The 19456-nt window shown below is 37.3% G+C and overlaps 1 protein-coding gene across 1 annotated transcript in view; it reads right to left on the bottom strand.

Moving 5' to 3' along the window:
* Positions 1-19456, bottom strand: part of LOC140160775 (uncharacterized) — a 267538-nt gene that overhangs the window by 113961 nt on the left and 134121 nt on the right. Inside the window, 1 exon segment of the mRNA XM_072184072.1 lies at positions 11321-11425. Coding sequence (XP_072040173.1) covers positions 11321-11425 — 105 coding nt within the window.

Below are 19456 nucleotides of genomic sequence, written 5' to 3'. Positions count from 1 at the left end.
AAATGCAAATAATGTACTAACATGACCAACGCACAAACATTGCAACAGAGAACTACCATATAATGGACAACATATTCCTGGGCAATAGGAAGTTGGGCAGCTGGGATATATGGCTGCCCTACTTTTTGAGAAATTTCTAGTTGTTCTTTATTAGCTTTATTCCAATTTTTTTGGCTGCCCCACATGTTGATGGCTGCCCACATTTTTTTTATCCTGCTATGTACAGCCCTTACAATCATATGCCCACTTTGATTAAATATCTGTAAAATAAGTTTGTAAAATTATTGCATAAAAATTATAATTAGGCCCTATTACATAAAAAATATTCTTTATGTTTTTTTTATATATCAAACTTAATAATAGTTTATTGATTTAAATGTGTTACTTTATTTCTTCTGCTGTGGGTGGGATGGGAAACTTGCCAAGTTGCAGAGATGTATAGGGGAAATTGAGGGAAGCCAAACATCAACATGATCAAAGAGAAATGATGGACTGAAGGAAGAAGGAGAAATAAGCTGTTGAGGAAAGTGGAAATGTCAGAGGGGAGACTGAGATAACCAATTTTCAAAGAAAATTACATCCATTGGTAAATCTAAAGCCGAAAATGTCCTTGGCATCATGATGAGTAGCCGCAGTTTGTGGCCCTCATGGACTTAGCGTTCAACCGAAGCTCTTTAGCGCAACCTCTCAGGATAGTATATACAAAAGCAACAGAGCCCGAAAGTAGTGCTACATGATGACGAGCTTGTGCTAGCACTTGTCATGTATCTTTTGATCATCTTTTAAGGGAAGGGGTATGAACGTTGGACAGTATTTATTGTGGGACATTAGAGCACATCAGACATATCAATTGCATTCTGAATACGAAGAATGTCCTTCTGATATCAAATAATTTAGATTTTTGAAATTCGCAATGTAATACACATTTTATGGCAAATCATTAAAATTGATATTTTGATATTTAACAGTACTTGAAGTAAATTTTATAAATCTGATGATTCATACTAAAAATGTATGTAGGTGGGATGAAAAGCGACGATCAATTGAAAATTTTGACCTTTCGTATTGAAGATATGGATTTTTTTCCCAAAACACCAAAAAAAAATAGGTCTTTTTGGGAAAAAAAATCCATTTCTTCAATATAAAAGGTCAAAATTTTCAATTGATCGTCGGCTTTTCCTCCCAGCTATATACACTTTAAGAATATATCATTAGATTTATAAAATTTATTTCGAGGACTGTTATATATCAAAATTTGAAAAATATCAAATTTTAATAATTTGTCATAAAATTTGTATTATATCGTGAATTTCAAAAATGAAAATTATTTGATATCAGAAAGACATGCTTCAGATTCAGAATGCACTTCGATACTTGAGGTGCCCTCATGTCCCACAAAAAATACTGTCGAAACGCCTATAAACGCCATTCTAGATCCCTTAAGATAGTCAAACAATTGAAATAGTGCCGCTCCATTTTCAGTGCTCTCGCCAAACATATTTAGCCCATGAATTTTCTAGAAAAATTGCCAATTCATTAATTTGAAATGTGAGCACATAAAAGCTCATAGGCCTAGTTAACTTTACAAAATCTGCAGTGAATTAGTCTAAAATTGCACCATCACCACAGAAGTATATGCCTGCATAATGTTATAATTCCATTCCTGTATAAATGCTAATACTAAATATACACATTTTATTTAATAAACTTCACATTTCTTCATTTCTCAGTATCAACTACACCCTGGCAGGAAAGTAAGAGGTGTGAAAATCGAAAGTGTTTCATTACTAACATATTTTTGTGCGGAAGCTCTTCAACATGCGGTAGGAAACTACAGGCATGATGAGGCATATTAACGATATCAGAGCAAGAAACGAACGCAGAAACTGCCATCCTAGCATACTACAACAGGATGGGTAGATAAGAGGACTGATGAAAGATTAATGTTATCATACTTCCGTGGCGTGAAAAAATGTTACGAATATGCAGAAAAATTAGAAAAGTTTCACATGAAAAAGTTGGTTCACTCTTGAATCAGGTAAGTCTGTGATAAGTGTCTTGATGAAACCACTACAAAACCGATGGAAACTGGTGGCAAGAATTTTCGCACTACGTACGTCGAAGTTCACTTTTCAAAGGGCGAACTTTAGTTAGGATGGCAAAAAACGACTGGCAAAAAACTCTGCTAAATGACCTCAAAAGGTCAAGTCGTCTGTGAGAAATAAAAGTGGCGAAATCCTTCCGTAATCTAGGTAGGCCTATAATATCCATATCTGTGGCCCAACATACTCCTCAAGCTCCAAATTACTGTGTGAAAAAAGGGTGGTGAAAGTTTGTACCTGGTGAGATCGGTAAACCCATAGCATTTTAAGTTTAAGCCAAACAAAGTTTAGTCTTTCTCAAAAGAATTACCAATAGTGCCAGTTAGTTACACAGGTTTCGACAATAGTATGGAACTGACAAAGATACCATTGTGCGCATCCCAACCAATGTTTTCACCTACCATTTAGATGTTTGCCTTAAGCCATGTTTTCACTGATTAAGATAGCATCTCATCATGATTTCGTCTCCGGCCTAAAGGCTCTGTTTTGTGACTAATGGAGAGTACAGATTTCCATTTTGAACTTTTTTCATTTTGGTGATTTTTGTTTCGGAGTATTTGGCATGGATACAGGTATGCACATCTAAAGCAAGACCTTTGGGTTTACATGTTTTACTATCATCATTGGACTACACACTTGCCTTCAGGCTTAGCCTCATAGCCGCTAAGGGATCATTTGTTACGATAATTTTATTGAAATATGCCAAGATTTTGTTAAAATTTATAACAAAATTGAAGGAGCAAATTGGGCTATTCCAATTAAAATCCACACTACCCCTGTGGAAGATTTTGGAAATATTTACTATATAGTTTGTCCACTCTGAAGTACAAAGTGACAACGTGTGTGTATACAGCGCATAAACAGTGCGCAGTGCTGCGTTTCTGCTGCGGGTATGCGTGCGTTATACGTGCCTTCAAAGTCGGCACAATGTGTGCATCCGCGTCTGTACTTTGTACTTCAGAGTAGACTGACTGTAGGAAGAGTATTTCAAATGGAATGAACACATTAGGCAGCCCCATTTGAATTTCATACACCTGCTACAAAAGATTCAACCTGAATCTTCCAAAGGGAGGGTAAGTTTAAAATGAAGCTGCTTAATGTGTTCATTCCATTTGAAATTCATACTCTCCCTGTAGTAGATATTTCCAAAATCTTCCACAGGGGTAGTGTGGATTTTAAATGGAATAGCCCCTTTGAAGCTTCATCCTGAGGGAAAGCTACACATTTGGGAACCATAATAACAGTAGAAGAGTACTCTCACTGAAACTCCCTATCTGTGTGCCACCTTTGCATTAAGTTTCAATTATTTCTCCTTTAAAAAAAAAAAAAGATTCCTTGTATTTTCAAATGCATCTATCTTGGAGAATGGTTTTCTTATGTAACAAATTTACCTTACACTATATAGTGTGGTGAATACAAAGAGCTGTCATAACTTGAAACGTAATCATATCTTCACAAGTCTCCGAAACCACTTCAGGTAAAAGTCTGTCAAACCAAGAGTCGTCACTGCTCCTATTCCAGCACTATGACGAAAAATGGCCGGATTCGTGCTTAAGTTGATGCCATTGGCTATACCTGGAGTCATGTGACGCTAATTGGGCAATGTTGGTGGCCATACTCCCTCCTATGGATACCTAGCCACAAGGCCTAAAAGCTAGTCCATCTAACTCATCTGCCGATCACCGACACATGGTTATGCGATGACGCTGAATTCTGCACTTTTCAAGTAAACAAACTCACTGACTCACAAATCATTGGATTTACCACACTAATACTACTTCATGTTTAGATGCCCATGACACTTTATCTTATACCTCTCTTCAAGGGTTGACTCATTTATCCTTCTGATGCTTTTCATGTTCAAATGACAATTTAAGTTAGATCAAATGGTCTCGGTTAAATATATAGGGTCATGTGCAGACAGAGTAGATAAGTTGACATACACATCATAGTCTTAGGAACCGGGGGGCTTGAGGGGCTCAGCCCCTCAATAATTTTGGTGCGGGCTGGAATACCTTTCAGACCCCCAATAATCCTAGGTGAAGTTAAAAAATTGTGATAAAACAGGGTAAAATAGAGGGAAATGGGTCTTTAAAATTTTCTGACAGCGAGGGGGCAAACCTCACACACCCCCCTGTGTGACCCACAAATTTTTTTTCAACTTTCAGCCCCCCATGTTGAAAATCTTCCTAAGCCAATGAACATGATAAACGTTTCAAACTATCTACTTTTAACACATTCACATTCATGGGACTAGTGGTGTACGCCTAGGGCTGGAAAATTATATGAAAATTTCCCTGGAAGATGATCAAAATTTCCCTTCAAAAAACAAAACAAATTTCCTTCCAAATTCTTATGTATTTCTTTATTTAAGGACCTTAATTTCCCTCCTAACTTCCAAATTTCCCAGGAAGGAGCTTCCCACTCTCCACATTTTTTCCAGGCCTGTGTACAACCTGAAAATATGGAGTACAGGCTCCATATTTTCCAGTACGGACTCAAATGCAGTTCACCAGCTCATCTAGTTGGGCATCTACTTTTTACTCGCACCTGTATAGTTTCTGCACATCGCACAACTGCACATCTTTGAGCATCATCAAGAGTCTCCTTGGACAAGCATCGCGCTTTGTTAGGAGTGTAACAATTGAAGATTGAAGATTGAAGAAATACATGGTTTCCTGGCTGTACATTTGAATGGGTTCAATAGCTATTGACCAGTATATCCCTTTCGTAAAATTGACTTACTTTGATTTCCTTTATCACTGTGTCTAGGCTAGGGGATGTGCCACACAAACTTTTGAATACTGACTTTCTCTAAACCTACATTTTGCTATTTTTGCAGCCCATCAGTAGACCAATTTATCACAAATTTGTCTTAATTATTGGGCGCATTTTAAGAGCACTTTTGCACATTAGTCTCCACTGAACAGAGGGATCCATGTAGTACAGGTTATGAAAATGATACATATCCTTAAGATTTTAATGATGAAACTATTGTATCAAATCCCGTATTTTGTGCCAAAAAAGCGGCACATTATATGACACAATCTATTCCAAGCAGGCGAGAAAAAGTTATTTTAAAAATTGAGTAATTTTAATTATTAAAATTTACCCAGCAACTAAGTCTGCTATTGTCAAAATCCTGGCATTGTCATTGCCAATTTGTTAATCTATTTCATTGATTTTTGTTCCCTATAGTTGCTATTTGCACAATACCTACTGGCGGCAGGAATAATTATTTTGGGGAGAGGCAAAGTGAATTTTAGGGGGAAAATCAACCAATTTTGCACAAAAATGCCGTAAAGAGTGGAAATTTTTGTAATTTTGGGGATTTACTAGAGGGGGAGATAGTGAGCAAGAGTTCTGACTGTTTGTTTGTGTTTTATTTGCTTTCTCATGTTTAAATTTAATTACAAAATAATGGGGCTACAATGACGGTAACACCCTATTTTTCTGTTTTCACTCCAACCAGGGACATCCCTGCTTCAATTAAACTATTGGGTCACATCACATCAGAGCGCAAGAATGGTGTCAAATATGCTGTCAAATATGCGGCAACTTGCATAAATAAAATAACACTAAATAGGTCATGCTAAGCAAACAGTAAGCCATATGAACATATAACAGGTGTAAGGTTAAAACAATGCCAACACTGTCTGGTATTAAGGAAAGTGTTACAGTGAACACATGAGTACAATAGTAACCCGATACAGCCCCATTGTCTCACTAATGAGCCCATTTTCATTTAATGTTATTCAAAGCCAGTAGCAATGTTTCAACAGTCACCTTGTATGCTATTTTTAGGAGGTCCTGTATCTTTTGATAATTTTCCCGACTTTCATCGCCTATTTATGTGGTTTTAACTTTCATCCCCGCTGTATTTGTGTGGTTTTGCCGCATAATTTGGATAATTATTGATGTATAGGGAGGGCATTGTTAACGTACACAGCATGAACAATGTGCTGCTCATAATTTCAGTTCACTGTTGTTTTAGAGCCTTTTAGTTACTAAAGCTGAATTTTGTTATTTGAGTGTCAAATGGAAATCATTGTAATATTGAAAACTGCTACCAATAACATATTACCAGTGGTGTCAATTCATCTTGAAAAGTTTTGGCCTGAACTGTCAAAAAGTGAATAATAGATAGATAATTTCGCAAAAAGTTGGGAGAGGGGTACGTCCAGTGTCTTAGCTAGCCAATCATCTGTTCGTCATTTTAGACCTGGAGTTTGCTCCTGGGCAGATGCTACATTATAACTGTAACTGTTGAGAAAGGCTATTGACCTTTTTAGCAGACCAGATTTGCAAAACAAGGCCATAGCAACACATTTGAACTCTTTGAACCCTCAATGGGCTGTAGAAGTTTGGTAAATGGTTTTAAAGGTCAATTAGGGCAGGCAATTTTGGGCAAACCTCAATGGGTACATCCCTGTGTCTCCCCCAAGATTGAAGACCATGATGTCTGCTACTAACAATGTAACCAAGTCACACCTAGAACAAAGTAAACACTATTCAAACCTCTTTTTTATGCAAACTACCTTGTCCTTTAACTCATCATTATCCATACTCTACCACAACAATGCATTTGTCACATTAATGTTGCTTTATTGCTCCCCAGATACCCAATTGTAAAATTTATCTCCATAAATCTAGTCACAAACAAGTCAAATGAATATGTTTTTCTTTCCTAATATACACCAATTAAAGACAGAACACCCACAAATATATATAGATATCTGGAGAACTGTGTGACTTTTATTGTCATTCTTTTCACCCCAGGTACACTAATGTAACTATTTTCAAAGATCCGCCCTATTTAAAACATTAATGATACACTGGAAGGACACATTTAATGATTGTAGGTGTTCAATTCAACTCCAGCAAGGTGAGAAGGCTACGGTTTTAAAGGGGCACACCTCACTTATAGGTCAACAGAGACTCCTGGGTGACGGACTCCTGCTACGTGGTGCTCAAACTTATCTTTTCCTTGTTAGTAGGCTGATGATATAATAAAGTTGCAAAGGAATGTCAAAATAACAGTGCAATCTGAAGAAATAAAAACTTACAAGTAGGGTGTTGTTCTGGTTTCCATAATTGGTTCAAAGGCTCCGGAACTGGAGGCTAGTGTGGGCTCAGCCCCTACCCTAATAATTTGGGTTCAGGGGGCTCAAATTCCCTTCTTATCCCCTAATAATTCCAGGTGAAGTAAAACTTGAAAAACAAAAAAAAACTTATCATATTCTGGAATAATTGCTGTTTTTTTACTTAATTTTTGCCAAAGTTGCACATGCACATTAATTAGTGTGCGCAGTTTGAATAACAAAATTGCTGCCTAGTATGAGCTCAATTAAATTCTATTCAGATTTGCTGTTCTCACATGGCATACCTATTCGTCTCAGAAAATTACAACAGGAATCTCACTGAAACACAACTTACATAATCCAAGAAATGAGTAAATCTGGACTTTCCAGTGGCTTTCCTGTCTCATATGTGGGATTTCTTGTCATTCCTAACCATACCATTCCGTGACTTCCCCCTCACTAGACTCGGACCATTTACTTTGTATAACCCTGGATAGCCGACCAGAAGGGAAAAGAAAAACTTTGCTATTCCTGTCTATCAACTCTGCTGACAATACCACGCTCCTATGAATTGTCAATAGAAATCAAAAGGCGATCCGTATCTATGACGACAAGATCAAAATAGCTGAATTGCATGATTTATTCTGCTGCGCTGGGGAATAAGGAGATTTTGGGTTTTTTTCTGAATTTAAAAAAAAAAATTCTATATAGATTTCTTTTTAGATTTTCAGTAGTGAAAAACTTGCCTAGTCATAAAAATAAATTTATTTGTTTTTGATTTTTTTTTTATCATGCAATGCACTATACAGAGTACTATTATCTCGAGTACCACCTCCCCACTCACATATATTTATCTTATTCCTTACTTTTATCAAATTATCTCTATACATCTTATACATAAACTATGCTGAAGCCTGAAGAACAGAATCCAAAAGTGGGCAGTCAACGACTTCTTGGTTCGAACAACTCCAATTAAAATCACAAATCAGCACATTAAAAAGTACATAATGCTTTAAGTTCTAAACCTACTTGGCCAAGGAGACGCTGGTTATCATTTTGAAATGACTCACAAGTAACCCACATTTCATGAATGAGACAATTTCGCAAATTATCAGTATTAACCCTTTTTTCCAACGAGCAAAATCAATTACTGTTACTTTGTTGCAAAAGTGCTGGCAACTTGTTAATTTTGATCAAAATCAACTTTGCGACAACATAAAACATTTAAAATAGGAAGTTAGCTTACTTCACTAGCGATATGACTAAACATCAATAAAAATGATCTTTATCCTTTTGTACCTGCTCTAGATGCGGTTATGTAAGGATCCACAACATGCTCATCTATCAGGGGAACAGTTCTTAAACCCCAATACATTTGTACATTCATTGAATGACCTTTGAAGATTTGGGTACAAAAACTCATACTCTGCAACTTGGGGTCAAATTTTGCACTATGATTATGTAATTGAGGTTATTGGACTATGCCATTGGGATGAGGCTCTTATGGTCCATGGTGTTATGTAAGGAGGAATAATACCACTCACTCAGAAGTATGTGTCACATTTTAAACTTTTATCAAACTTTTCACACCAAAACAAAAGGGAAACTTGAGAGGAACTTGTTTTCTTCACAAGAAACATGACTAATATTAGAAATGTGTAAGAAAACGTTTCTACTCTCAAGTTTTTGTAGGCAGAGAATACTTGTAGGTCTTAATTTATAGTGACAATGATGGAGCCAGGGCTTCATAATAGGTAACAAGTGAATTATATCACGAATGGTAACTTTAAGGACAACTAACATACATAATACACACAGTTGAGTTTTCAGTCTGAAAATCTTCTCCCAGCGGACTCTTTAGCTTAGTTGGTAGAGCATTGTAACCGGTAACCAAATGACCCAGGTTCGAATCCTGGATGGTCAGTGGATTTTCTTTTTCACTGGCTACCATTCATGTTGTGTGGTGAGAAGTTTCCAATTAAGTTACACTTTAACATCTGAGCTCAGAAAGGTGGACCTTTTTGCAGAGGACATGCATCACATATTTACAGCGGGATTTACAGCCAAGGCTTGGCTATCGACTTGTTTATTTATTTGCACTTTCATTATACAGGGTAGCCCCTTCAGTGACAAAGTATTGCTATTCTAGGGGCCCTGTTAAATTTCAATATTTTGGCATATTTCACTCCCCTGTTCTTAAGTAAATGAAATGTTTCATGGGAATCACCAAATACATTTTTTACCTTAAATTTTTTTTCGGATACTATGAACATTTGAGTAATAGCAAAGAATTCAATAGTACATGCTTACTCCATAATCATTATGAAAGTAGCAAGAGTCCTTTAAAGAACATGATATGGAAGAGTAAATTGAGTTGGATTCCATAAGTACAAGAACATTAAAGCATAAGAAATTAAGAGAGCTGGCTTCACATGACATGATCCATGTGATATTTCTTACCAGGGGTATGTACAATGCCATGTATCTCCCCTGTAATGTAAGGCAATCTAACCAGGGACATAGGGTTTCCGAATGAAAACTTGAAGATTGCGCATGCGGTTTATCAGATTGCACAGCATTATGCACAAATTGTGGGACATTACAAGGAGTTATGCAACTTTGGAAGATTACGCAGTATTAGATATGATTTTACAGATTTTCTGTGGATTTGCGACTGAATTTATCAAGAACTTTCTCAAATTGCTTGACATTTCACAAAACTTCGCATACTGTGCGAAACCCTTACGAAAGCAACAGGATTACGAAAATCATTGGTCCCTGACAGTCACTGACGTTTCATTGACAAGTTGGGGTTATATTTCAAACTTGTGTTCTAACGGCTTTCTGTTGCAAGGTTTATTTGTAACTGTATAATACGATTAAGTTTTGATTTTTAATTAAATAAGTTCAGCATCCTTTGATTAAATATTTAAAACTGTTGCCTAGTAACATACTTTCCTTTTGTAAAACTGGTTAAATAGTATTAAGGTGAGTGTGGGTGGCAGGAGACATATCTTTGCAGTTTTTGCATTAAATAAAACTATGATACCACTTATATCATCAAGCCTTGGGATCTTCTTTATAGAACCCTCTTATGTCAGCTTTATTTGTCTCAATATTTGAATGCAAACACTGTGAGGCTATGCTTCTCACGGACCCGCCTTAATAATATTAGTTTTTAATTTAGTGCAAGGAAAGTAGGGTCTCTATGCTGCAAATCAATCTCAAAGAGAAAATTATCATGCAATTGATAACTTCACTTGAATACATATTAAAAAGTTTGCGAAAAAAAGGGTGCTACTATTTCCTGATCTGTTACCTTCACAGACGGCTGCTAAATATTGATGTCCTTCACCACCTGAGTGATACAAACCCTTTTTCAAAGGGACAACTATTTAAAGCCATAATGTGTGATATGCTTCACAGCGACGCCCTCAATTTTACTCGGATTTCTACTTTTTGCATAATTAAAATGCCCAGCGGTGTACTAAAATACCATGTAAAAGACTAAGCCTGAAGTGCTTTAATAACAGTAAAATTAAACTTTTTATATTAAAACCGGGTCGACCCGGTTTTATTCAGAGTTCATCGATCGACTGCTTGCTAACATCTCTCGTGGATGTCAGCTCATGTGTACACAAGTTGAGCGCGATGCCCCGTGTAGTATTACAGGTTACGATCGGCGAGCGTATTACACGCATTGTAGGCGCTGGAATGAAATCCCAATTTTCTTCGTTATACCTCATTTGTTTGGCCCGAAATTAAAAGGGGATAATATGATCAGTGAAATCAAACATTTAAATACAAATCTATTCTTTATGCAAATCACACATTATTGCTTTAAGAGAGATTATTATGCCTGATGTATACTCCCGTGTATACTCCACACCAGTGGCATAGCATAAGTCATCCTATAGGGGTCACCAACCAAGATTGGGAGGCACCTGGCCTGATTTTTTTCATGTGCTGATGATGCTATGTACAATAGCAAACTGCTGAAGCCTCGTGATACTGCATTCATTCAGGGTAACCCCTTCCTTGCCTGTCCAGCAAGATTGCTGGTTCCAAGTTAATTTGGTCTACTAACTCAACTTGTCCTATACTTCACCCCTAAGTGAAGCCGGAAATCTAACTTACCATACTGGCATCTTGGTCCCTGAAATCCAGGGGGGCACTGGCACATCTGAGAATAGCCCCCTGAGCAAGTTCCGCCATTAAAACATACTCCCACACTGCAAGTTGCTGTAATGATACAAAAACAACAAAAGAACAAAATTATTAATGCTGAAAAATTCTTGTACTTCACAAAGATATGAAGAAAAAAGTACCAAACAGTAGCAAATAGCTACCAAAATGAGGGTACTAATTAACATGCATGTTTTCCTTCCACGCAGGCCCGTCGCAGGATTTTTTTTTTGGGGGTGCTGATTTTGAAAAAGTGGACTTTTTCCAAGGGGGAATTTTGTGAAAAGTGGACTTTCTTCCACAAATTTGGACCTTTTTTGACCAAAAAAGCGTTAAAAACCTGATTTTTTTGGTCGCTACGCTCGCAAATTCTGATATTTTGGGACTTTTTGTATACTTTTGCAAATTTGGGGAGGTGCGGTCGCACCCCCCGCACCCCCCCTGCGTACGGGCCTGCTTCCACGTGTAGTCAGCTGCATTTCATTTCACTCGGCTGTGGAGCAGGCGACTACAAATTTTCACCAAGCACCACAATCCATAGCTAGTGAGGCAATAGCATCTGCAGGAGCAGGCTACTGATGATGATGATGATGCAGGTCTAGATGTTCATCATTATGCAATTTTCTTTTTCACATTGATAAAATAATGAATAGAAGTCAGAACATGTTAGTCCTATTTATCACTCTGTTCCTCATGTAACATGCTGCAAATACATGAGACATTGATAATTACTATTAGCAGTGTAAATACCCTATACCATAACCAGACTGAAGTCTCTTCTTCATGGATTTAGAATCTATAGAAACTCAAATCCAGTCACAAGTCAATATTGTAACAAAGCTACCCTTCCTCATCATACTTATCCCCTTGCAAGTGCATGATTTTTTGATGGTACCATATTGGGACCCCTGTGCTACCAACCTTCCACTCTATAACTCCCCTGAAATGGAACTTCAGGTAAGGACTCTATCATAACTAATTCAACCTCTCCTTATTTATGCTCTATTTTCTATCACACCCACCAACATGTAGGTAGCCCCCTGACAAACGAGTACCTCTGCAACTGACTTTGGTGCGCATAGTGAAGTCAACACTGCATAGCAACAATTTTGTCAATGACGCAAACAAGCACATCTTTCTTTCCAGTCATGTACGCGACATATCTCTGCGCCTATAGTAACTCTGGTCATCCTGCCAAAATCACCATGGATATCTGACTTCACCAACCCGCCATGGTTAGGGATGGGCGCTCATAGCTATAGGTGATTAGTGTATGGGTAGCCCCCTATCCCCTTCCTGAAGCAGCATAATAAGCTTTCCTCATCACAGGGTCAATGTCATGACCAACTAAATCCTACTTCCCATTACCGCATTTGTTTTCAATTCAACTCAAATTTTAATAGGGGGATGTGGTTTACATAATTAACTATGCCTTCAAAAACACCAAAATAACATGTCAAAAATTAGGCTTGTCATGAGGAGGATTACAAACAGATAATAACGGACGATAAAACGACAAGCGTTTCCTGACGGTGTTAATGATTCAAAAATGACCTTATTAACAGATTAAAAATGGGTCTAGTTCTGACCCCTGACCTGAATAAAATCGGAAACCTTCACTTAATACTTCAGATAATAAGTGAAATGTGTCCGAGAGACGTATACAAGGATATGGAAAAATTTTATTATTCGTACAGGTCTCTTCAACTGTTGGGTTTTAACAAAGATTTACAAAGATGAGTTTGCAAGTTTGTGAACTTCACTAAAACGGACGCAGGGAAAACATGTTTCCTCGTCTGATCTTGCTGTTCCCTGGAGCACAATGGGCAATTCTAGTTGAAATCCATACACCCCCTGTGGAAGACATGACCTTAATCTTCCACGCAGGGAGTGTGAATTTCAAATGGAGCACCCATTCAGTGTCGTTTGCTCCAAAATGGGCTATGCTAGTTGAAATCTATATACCCCATATGTAAGACATGACTTCAATCTTCCACACGGGGTGTGTGAATTTCAAATGCGGTTACCTGAATGAGTGACTCCATTTGAAATTTCCACACCCTGTGTTGAGATTAGAGGAAAGCCCTGCCAGAGCAGTTCTTCTGGGTGAACCAAACCTGCCTGGTTATCAAATTAATCAGTGACAAGTTTATCTTTGAATTTGACAGAGCTAATTGATGTTTTACTGGGGATTGCATCAATTAGCACCTGTCAAGGTCAGAGATAACCTTGTCACTGATTAATTTGATAACCAGGTAGGTTTGGTTCACCCAAGAAGAACTGCTCTGGCAGGGCTTCCTCTTTAAGGTAATGTTTTCCATAGGGGTGTATGGATTTTAACTGGAATAGCACAGTGAGTATCTCAAGACATTTACATACAAAATATTTGCAAGAAGAGTGTAGATTTGACAAGCTAACCATAGAATGGTCTATGAGTTTAACCCCGTGAGAACTACATGCCGATTGGTCAAAAAGAAGTTTTCATTATCAATTGGCCCAATCAGCAACATTTTAGAATAATTTCACCACACAAAAAAATTGGGGTGAATTATTTGCAAAGCTCCATTCTGATTGGTGATTAAAGTGACAAAATCATGTAACTGACCAATCAGAGGCAATGTTAGATCGGCAGGTAGTACTCAGGGGGTTAAGAATATAGTGCTACTTTTTCTTGATTCCTACATAAGATCATCTACATATAGACATGATGCCAAATCAACCGGGACTTTCATCTGGGACATCCAGGAACCTGCATGGTTACTCATCTCACCCCAAAATCAGGTACAATTGAGGATAAGTAGGCCTACCCATATAAAGGAGGTTGTCGTTATAAGTACATCTTAATTTCTCTTGTCTTAAAACAAGTCATGAATGACTGTATCCTGGACTCAGAAGGGAATTCACATCGCATTACACAATTACATGAGACATTGCCACGCCTCGATGCAAACCACAACATTTCCTGAAGAACACATTATTTGCCACATGAAGAGAGCTGCCTCCGACAACAATTACCTGGATTATTTTCTTTGTTTTAACTTCTTGGGTTCTGCTGAATCATTCATTACTTTCATAATATTTGCAGAGCCTTAAAATTTAACAGGCATTAATGTGATTAAAGGGGCACTGGTTCATCATCAAATCACATCGAATTTTGAGCAATTCAATTGAAAAAGTAAAACAAATATTCAAACAAAGTTACTGCCACAAAAGAAATCATCCAAAAATATACCATAGTTCCTCATTGAAGAAAAGAATACATTCTGATGTAGACATGTTTCATTGCATTTCATTCATAATTTTTTATTTTTTTTATTTTTGGGTTGGGAGGGTGGGTGGGTGGGTGGGTGTGTCTAGAAGGTGACTGTGCAAGGGTTCTGATGGATGGGAGGGGCTAAGTGTAGACCTGGTTATGCAATTGCTATCTCAAATACGATGATAGACAACAGAACTTGGATCAAAATATGGACACAAACATAAAATTCATCAAGTTGGCTCTTGAAACTGTTTTGCCCAAATATGAAAACAGGCTTGAGGGCTTTTGTTAAAGGAACAAAACAGCATCAGAGCATATCTACACCATCAGTACGGCATGAATGCCACCTCAGTTGCCAAGTAAAGAACATATCCAAGGAAATTCCAATTTATCATCTTTCTCCCGTTTCCTTTGTGCATTGCATTTTTCAAAACATATATGAATTCTCTGCATAATAGTAATAATCATTGTGATTCCTTTTTAAATATTTATATTAAAATGTTCAATCATAATCCTGATTTTCTGTATAATAACTACAGGTTTCTGACCCTTCAGATGGAATCAAACATGATTTCAAACATTCTTGATCAAGAAAGCAAGAGAGCAAGCAAGCAAGTAAGAAACTATACAAACAAACAAACAAAACTAATAATGAATGAAATAAAGAAATAAACAAGGAATGGAAAAACAAACAAACAAGGAATGAAGCAAACAAACAAACAAACATACATACAAGGAATGAAAGAAGTCCAAAGAGTAAAATAACAACATAATTCCCGGTTCCATGCAGCAGATATAGGCTATCAACTATCATAGTCTAGACACAAGATTCCTAATTGTTTTAATAGCTTAATTAACATGATTAATCACAACAAGTAGATCATGTCTGGATCATTTCTGACATTTATCGGGACTGACCAACCACTTCATTCATATCAAGTTCTGGATAACATTGAACATGATCGGAACATGACTAAAACTTGTTCCAGCTCCTGGTGCCAAGGAGGGGGATTTGTAATGTCAGAGAGGGTCTGCCAGGCACGGTCTCCTCTGTACTGAACAAGTGCTAAACATGCTAAACATGACATGATACAAGAAAGTTCCCAGGACTCTCTGCTATCATACCACAGATTATCGGATATCTAATCCATATCTAATGAGCTAATTTGTTAATTCACTTTGTGGTGTATCCCAAACCTGGCCATGAACTTAAAGCCCAACCAGTGTTGCCACAAATGAACCAATAATTGTAAAATTGAACTACTTTCAAATTGCAAATTTCAAACTTGGGACCACTTTTTCATTATGAACTGTTCAAAATAACCCTAAAAAGATATGTGTGTGCCAGGGGGAGGGGATTCAATGGAAATGACCATGGGGTATGCTCCCCAGGAAAGACCCCTGTTTTTGGATAGTGAAGCTCTACCCCTAAGTTTTACCCAAACAGAGCAGTGAAAGACCCTGATTTTGATAATTTCAGCTGTAAAAGACCCCTAAATTGCTCATTCGTCTGGGTTTTTTCCCCGGATGATTTTCAACAAGAAAGCCAACAAAGACCCATGATTTTGACTGTTTCCAAAAAAAACCCTTTTACCTGTTTGCAAGCTTCAAAGACCCCCTTTTTATACCAATATGCTGCCAGCTCCCAAACACCTGCCACTTCAAAATTCCGAGGGACCATACACACCAAATGGGTGATTTCTTCATTAGTGTTAATAAAAGTGACCAAATGAAATTTTTTTAATTGGAATTAGGGCTACTTGAGCATATTTACATGCCACCGATGATCATTTATAGCATAGTGCTATTGCTCACCACGCCTTTGGTCTGTCAAATTATGGCAATCCGGCTAATGCTTACTTGGACTCCAAACAATAACCAGTAGAGGGACATTCTTTTACATAGGCTTAAGTTTAAGGGCAAAATTTGCCCCTTCCTCTTTAGTAATTTTCAGTGTAATTCAATTTTAAGTTAATTTACTTTGGAGAATTTATGGCCTATCTGACTCAGATGGGATGAAAGTCACAGTTTTGTTGACAGTAACACTAGGATCAACAACATGCTCATTTATCGGGTGGCAGTTATTTAACCCCAATACATTTGTACATTCATTGAATGACCTATGAAAATTTGGGTACAAAAATTCATACTCTGCAACTTGAGGTCAAATTTTACACTATGCTTGTTTATTTGAGGTTATTGAACTATGCCATTGGCATGAGGCTATTGTGGTCCATAGTGAGTTGCCGAGTCCCTCATCTCTGGCCTTATTCAATCAATTTTCCAGACTCTTAAAAGGAAACATTTAATAAAGACAAACAAGTCGACTTCTCAGTCTCAGTGCCAGAAGTGGGTAAGTGCATAGCTGCCATGAGTAGCTGCTATGTGTAGATGAGTACAATATACTGCCTAAATTGCCAAATATTCACAGGGCAGCTTTTTCACTTACCCACTTCTTACACTGAGCAGTCAAAGTTTCTTTCCAAATAGCTGTTACAATGGGCTCTTCCAGTTGAAATCCATACACCCCCTATGGAAGACATGACCTTAATCTCCCACACATGGGGTGCAGATTTCAAATGGAATCACCCATTTAGGTAACCCCATTTGAAATTCACACCCCCTGTACTGTGTGGAAGCATAGACTCAGTCTTCAGAGTCTATGGTGGAAGATTAAGATCTTGTCTTCCATAGGGGATGTATGGATTTCAATTGGAATAGCCCAATAAATTAGAGCTAAACAACCATATTTGTGATAATTACTTTAAATCAATACACATAGAAATAAATCTGTAGAATTCAATTTAGTTAATTATTAAACAATGGGCTTTAGTTGTTATCATAGGTGTAGGTATTTAGATATAGTTATTTTTCCACTCTTAGTCATTAATTTATTAGGCCTTCATTTTTACGGCTTCAAATAAAATTATAACCCATCACAATAAAATTGGAATGATAATTAACAACAATAAAATCCTGATGACATTTCTTTGCCCTTTCGCCTGTCATTTGATAGTCACTTCCCCCAAGCATGCTCTATAAATACAACAGATACATTTTACAAACTAAAAACAGATTTCAAAAGTTCCTGTTTTTACCAGGATTCATGTAACTTGGACACAAAAAGCCTCCGGTTGGAAAGTAATCCGGGTGAAATGGATCATTTAGGGGAAAAGCTGATTGCAAAAGTAGCAATAAACTGAAAGATTATCTATATAAATCCGATTCAGTTTCATCGCAGAAATTACTCTTCTCACTGTGTTTATAATAAAATGCTGTTGGCATTTACGTCAATCGCCAAGTTCAAATATAAAAAGGAAAAGAGTCAATTTAGTTTTTAAAAGAAATCTTTTGCAAAATTTTTGAAGTTCTTGATTCTTCACAAAAACTTCAAGATGGCCCACTTGGCATGATTGTTTGATGTGTGTTTCCTATCTCTTTATATCATATGTAAATGATTTGCCTTTGTCAGATCTTGGCAATGCAAAGCTATTATTCAAATAAAATTGAATTAAGAGTGTTTTGACCATTATGTAATGAACAAAATAAAGTTGTGTAAATTCAGGAAAACAAACTAACACATTAAATACTGTGTCATTTGGACAAGTGCATGTGTTTAAAAACACATTACAATGTAGGACTCTTATTGCCTGGGCTGTTCTTAGGCACAGTGGCGTAACCAGCATGTTTTCAGAAGGGGGGCAAGCCAACTTTTAAGGGGGAATAACTTTGACGAAAATGGTAAAAAACGGGCTTAAAAGTACAAAAAAGGCCTAATATCTTAAATATTAGGGCGGCCAGCACCCCAAGAAGGGAGGCAAGGGGAGGGGGGGCACATGGGGTCAGCTGCCACCCTTTGCCCCCTGGCTATGCAACTGCTTAGACAGTTCTGAAAAAAATAACTGTACTTCCCTCTACCACTTCCAGGTACTCAGGATTTGACAATGGAGTATTGAATTTTCAAAGTACCCAATGAAATTGACAGAGGGGGCAATCACAAGGTTTTGACTGCCTGTTCCAAACATATTTTGCAGCCTGGATACTTTATCACAAAGTACATGTATGAGTGAATTAGATTTGTTGTGGTACAGTATCCACTCCAGAATTTTCTTCCTGTTTACATCCTTAAAACCCACTCCACATATTTCTGGACCCATCCATCCACCGTTAGGTCATTGACCAGGGGTGTCAAATGGGCTAACAATCACAATAATCAACACAGACATTTCGCATTGCAAAAAATAGCAAAAAGAAAACACTCTTCACACACCACTCCTGACTAATTTCAGTAACTATCCAGCTGATTTTGAAAAACAAAATCTTGTCATAAGCAATGGCACCATAACAAATATCTCTCATTGAAAATAGACAAATTCTTGCCAATTATCATCATTTAGGGTACTTGTGACATGCTTGAGGTATTTTAAAAGGCACACTCAACAAAGCACCTCAAGGGTTTGCTTAAAAAATCAAAATACAATATGCATCCAATTTTCCACATTCTTGACTCTGTAACAGGCCCACCTGGAGTAACAATGCACCTTATTGACCATCCCTGGCACCTGCTAAAAGGCTAATTATATGGCATACAGTGCATAGATAGTGATGGAGGGTGCAGCTATCAATATGCTTTATAGTCAGAGAAGATGATTCTCATCTTCTCTGGCTAGACCAATTGGGAGACTTTGAGACATTTTTACCACAATTGTTGACATCCAAGTATGAGACTGCACTTTCCTAATAAAAATAAGAAAAAACTGAAAATGTGTGTGCATGAAATTGGGCAAAAAGTACCAAAAACAGGCTGAAATTAAATGAAGTTGTGGACATTT

The sequence above is a fragment of the Amphiura filiformis genome, chromosome 9 (assembly GCF_039555335.1).
Source record: "Amphiura filiformis chromosome 9, Afil_fr2py, whole genome shotgun sequence".
In the NCBI taxonomy this organism is placed as follows: domain Eukaryota; kingdom Metazoa; phylum Echinodermata; class Ophiuroidea; order Amphilepidida; family Amphiuridae; genus Amphiura; species Amphiura filiformis.
The sequence above is the reverse complement of the archived record's forward strand: the minus strand, read 5'-3'. Positions and strand labels throughout refer to the sequence as shown.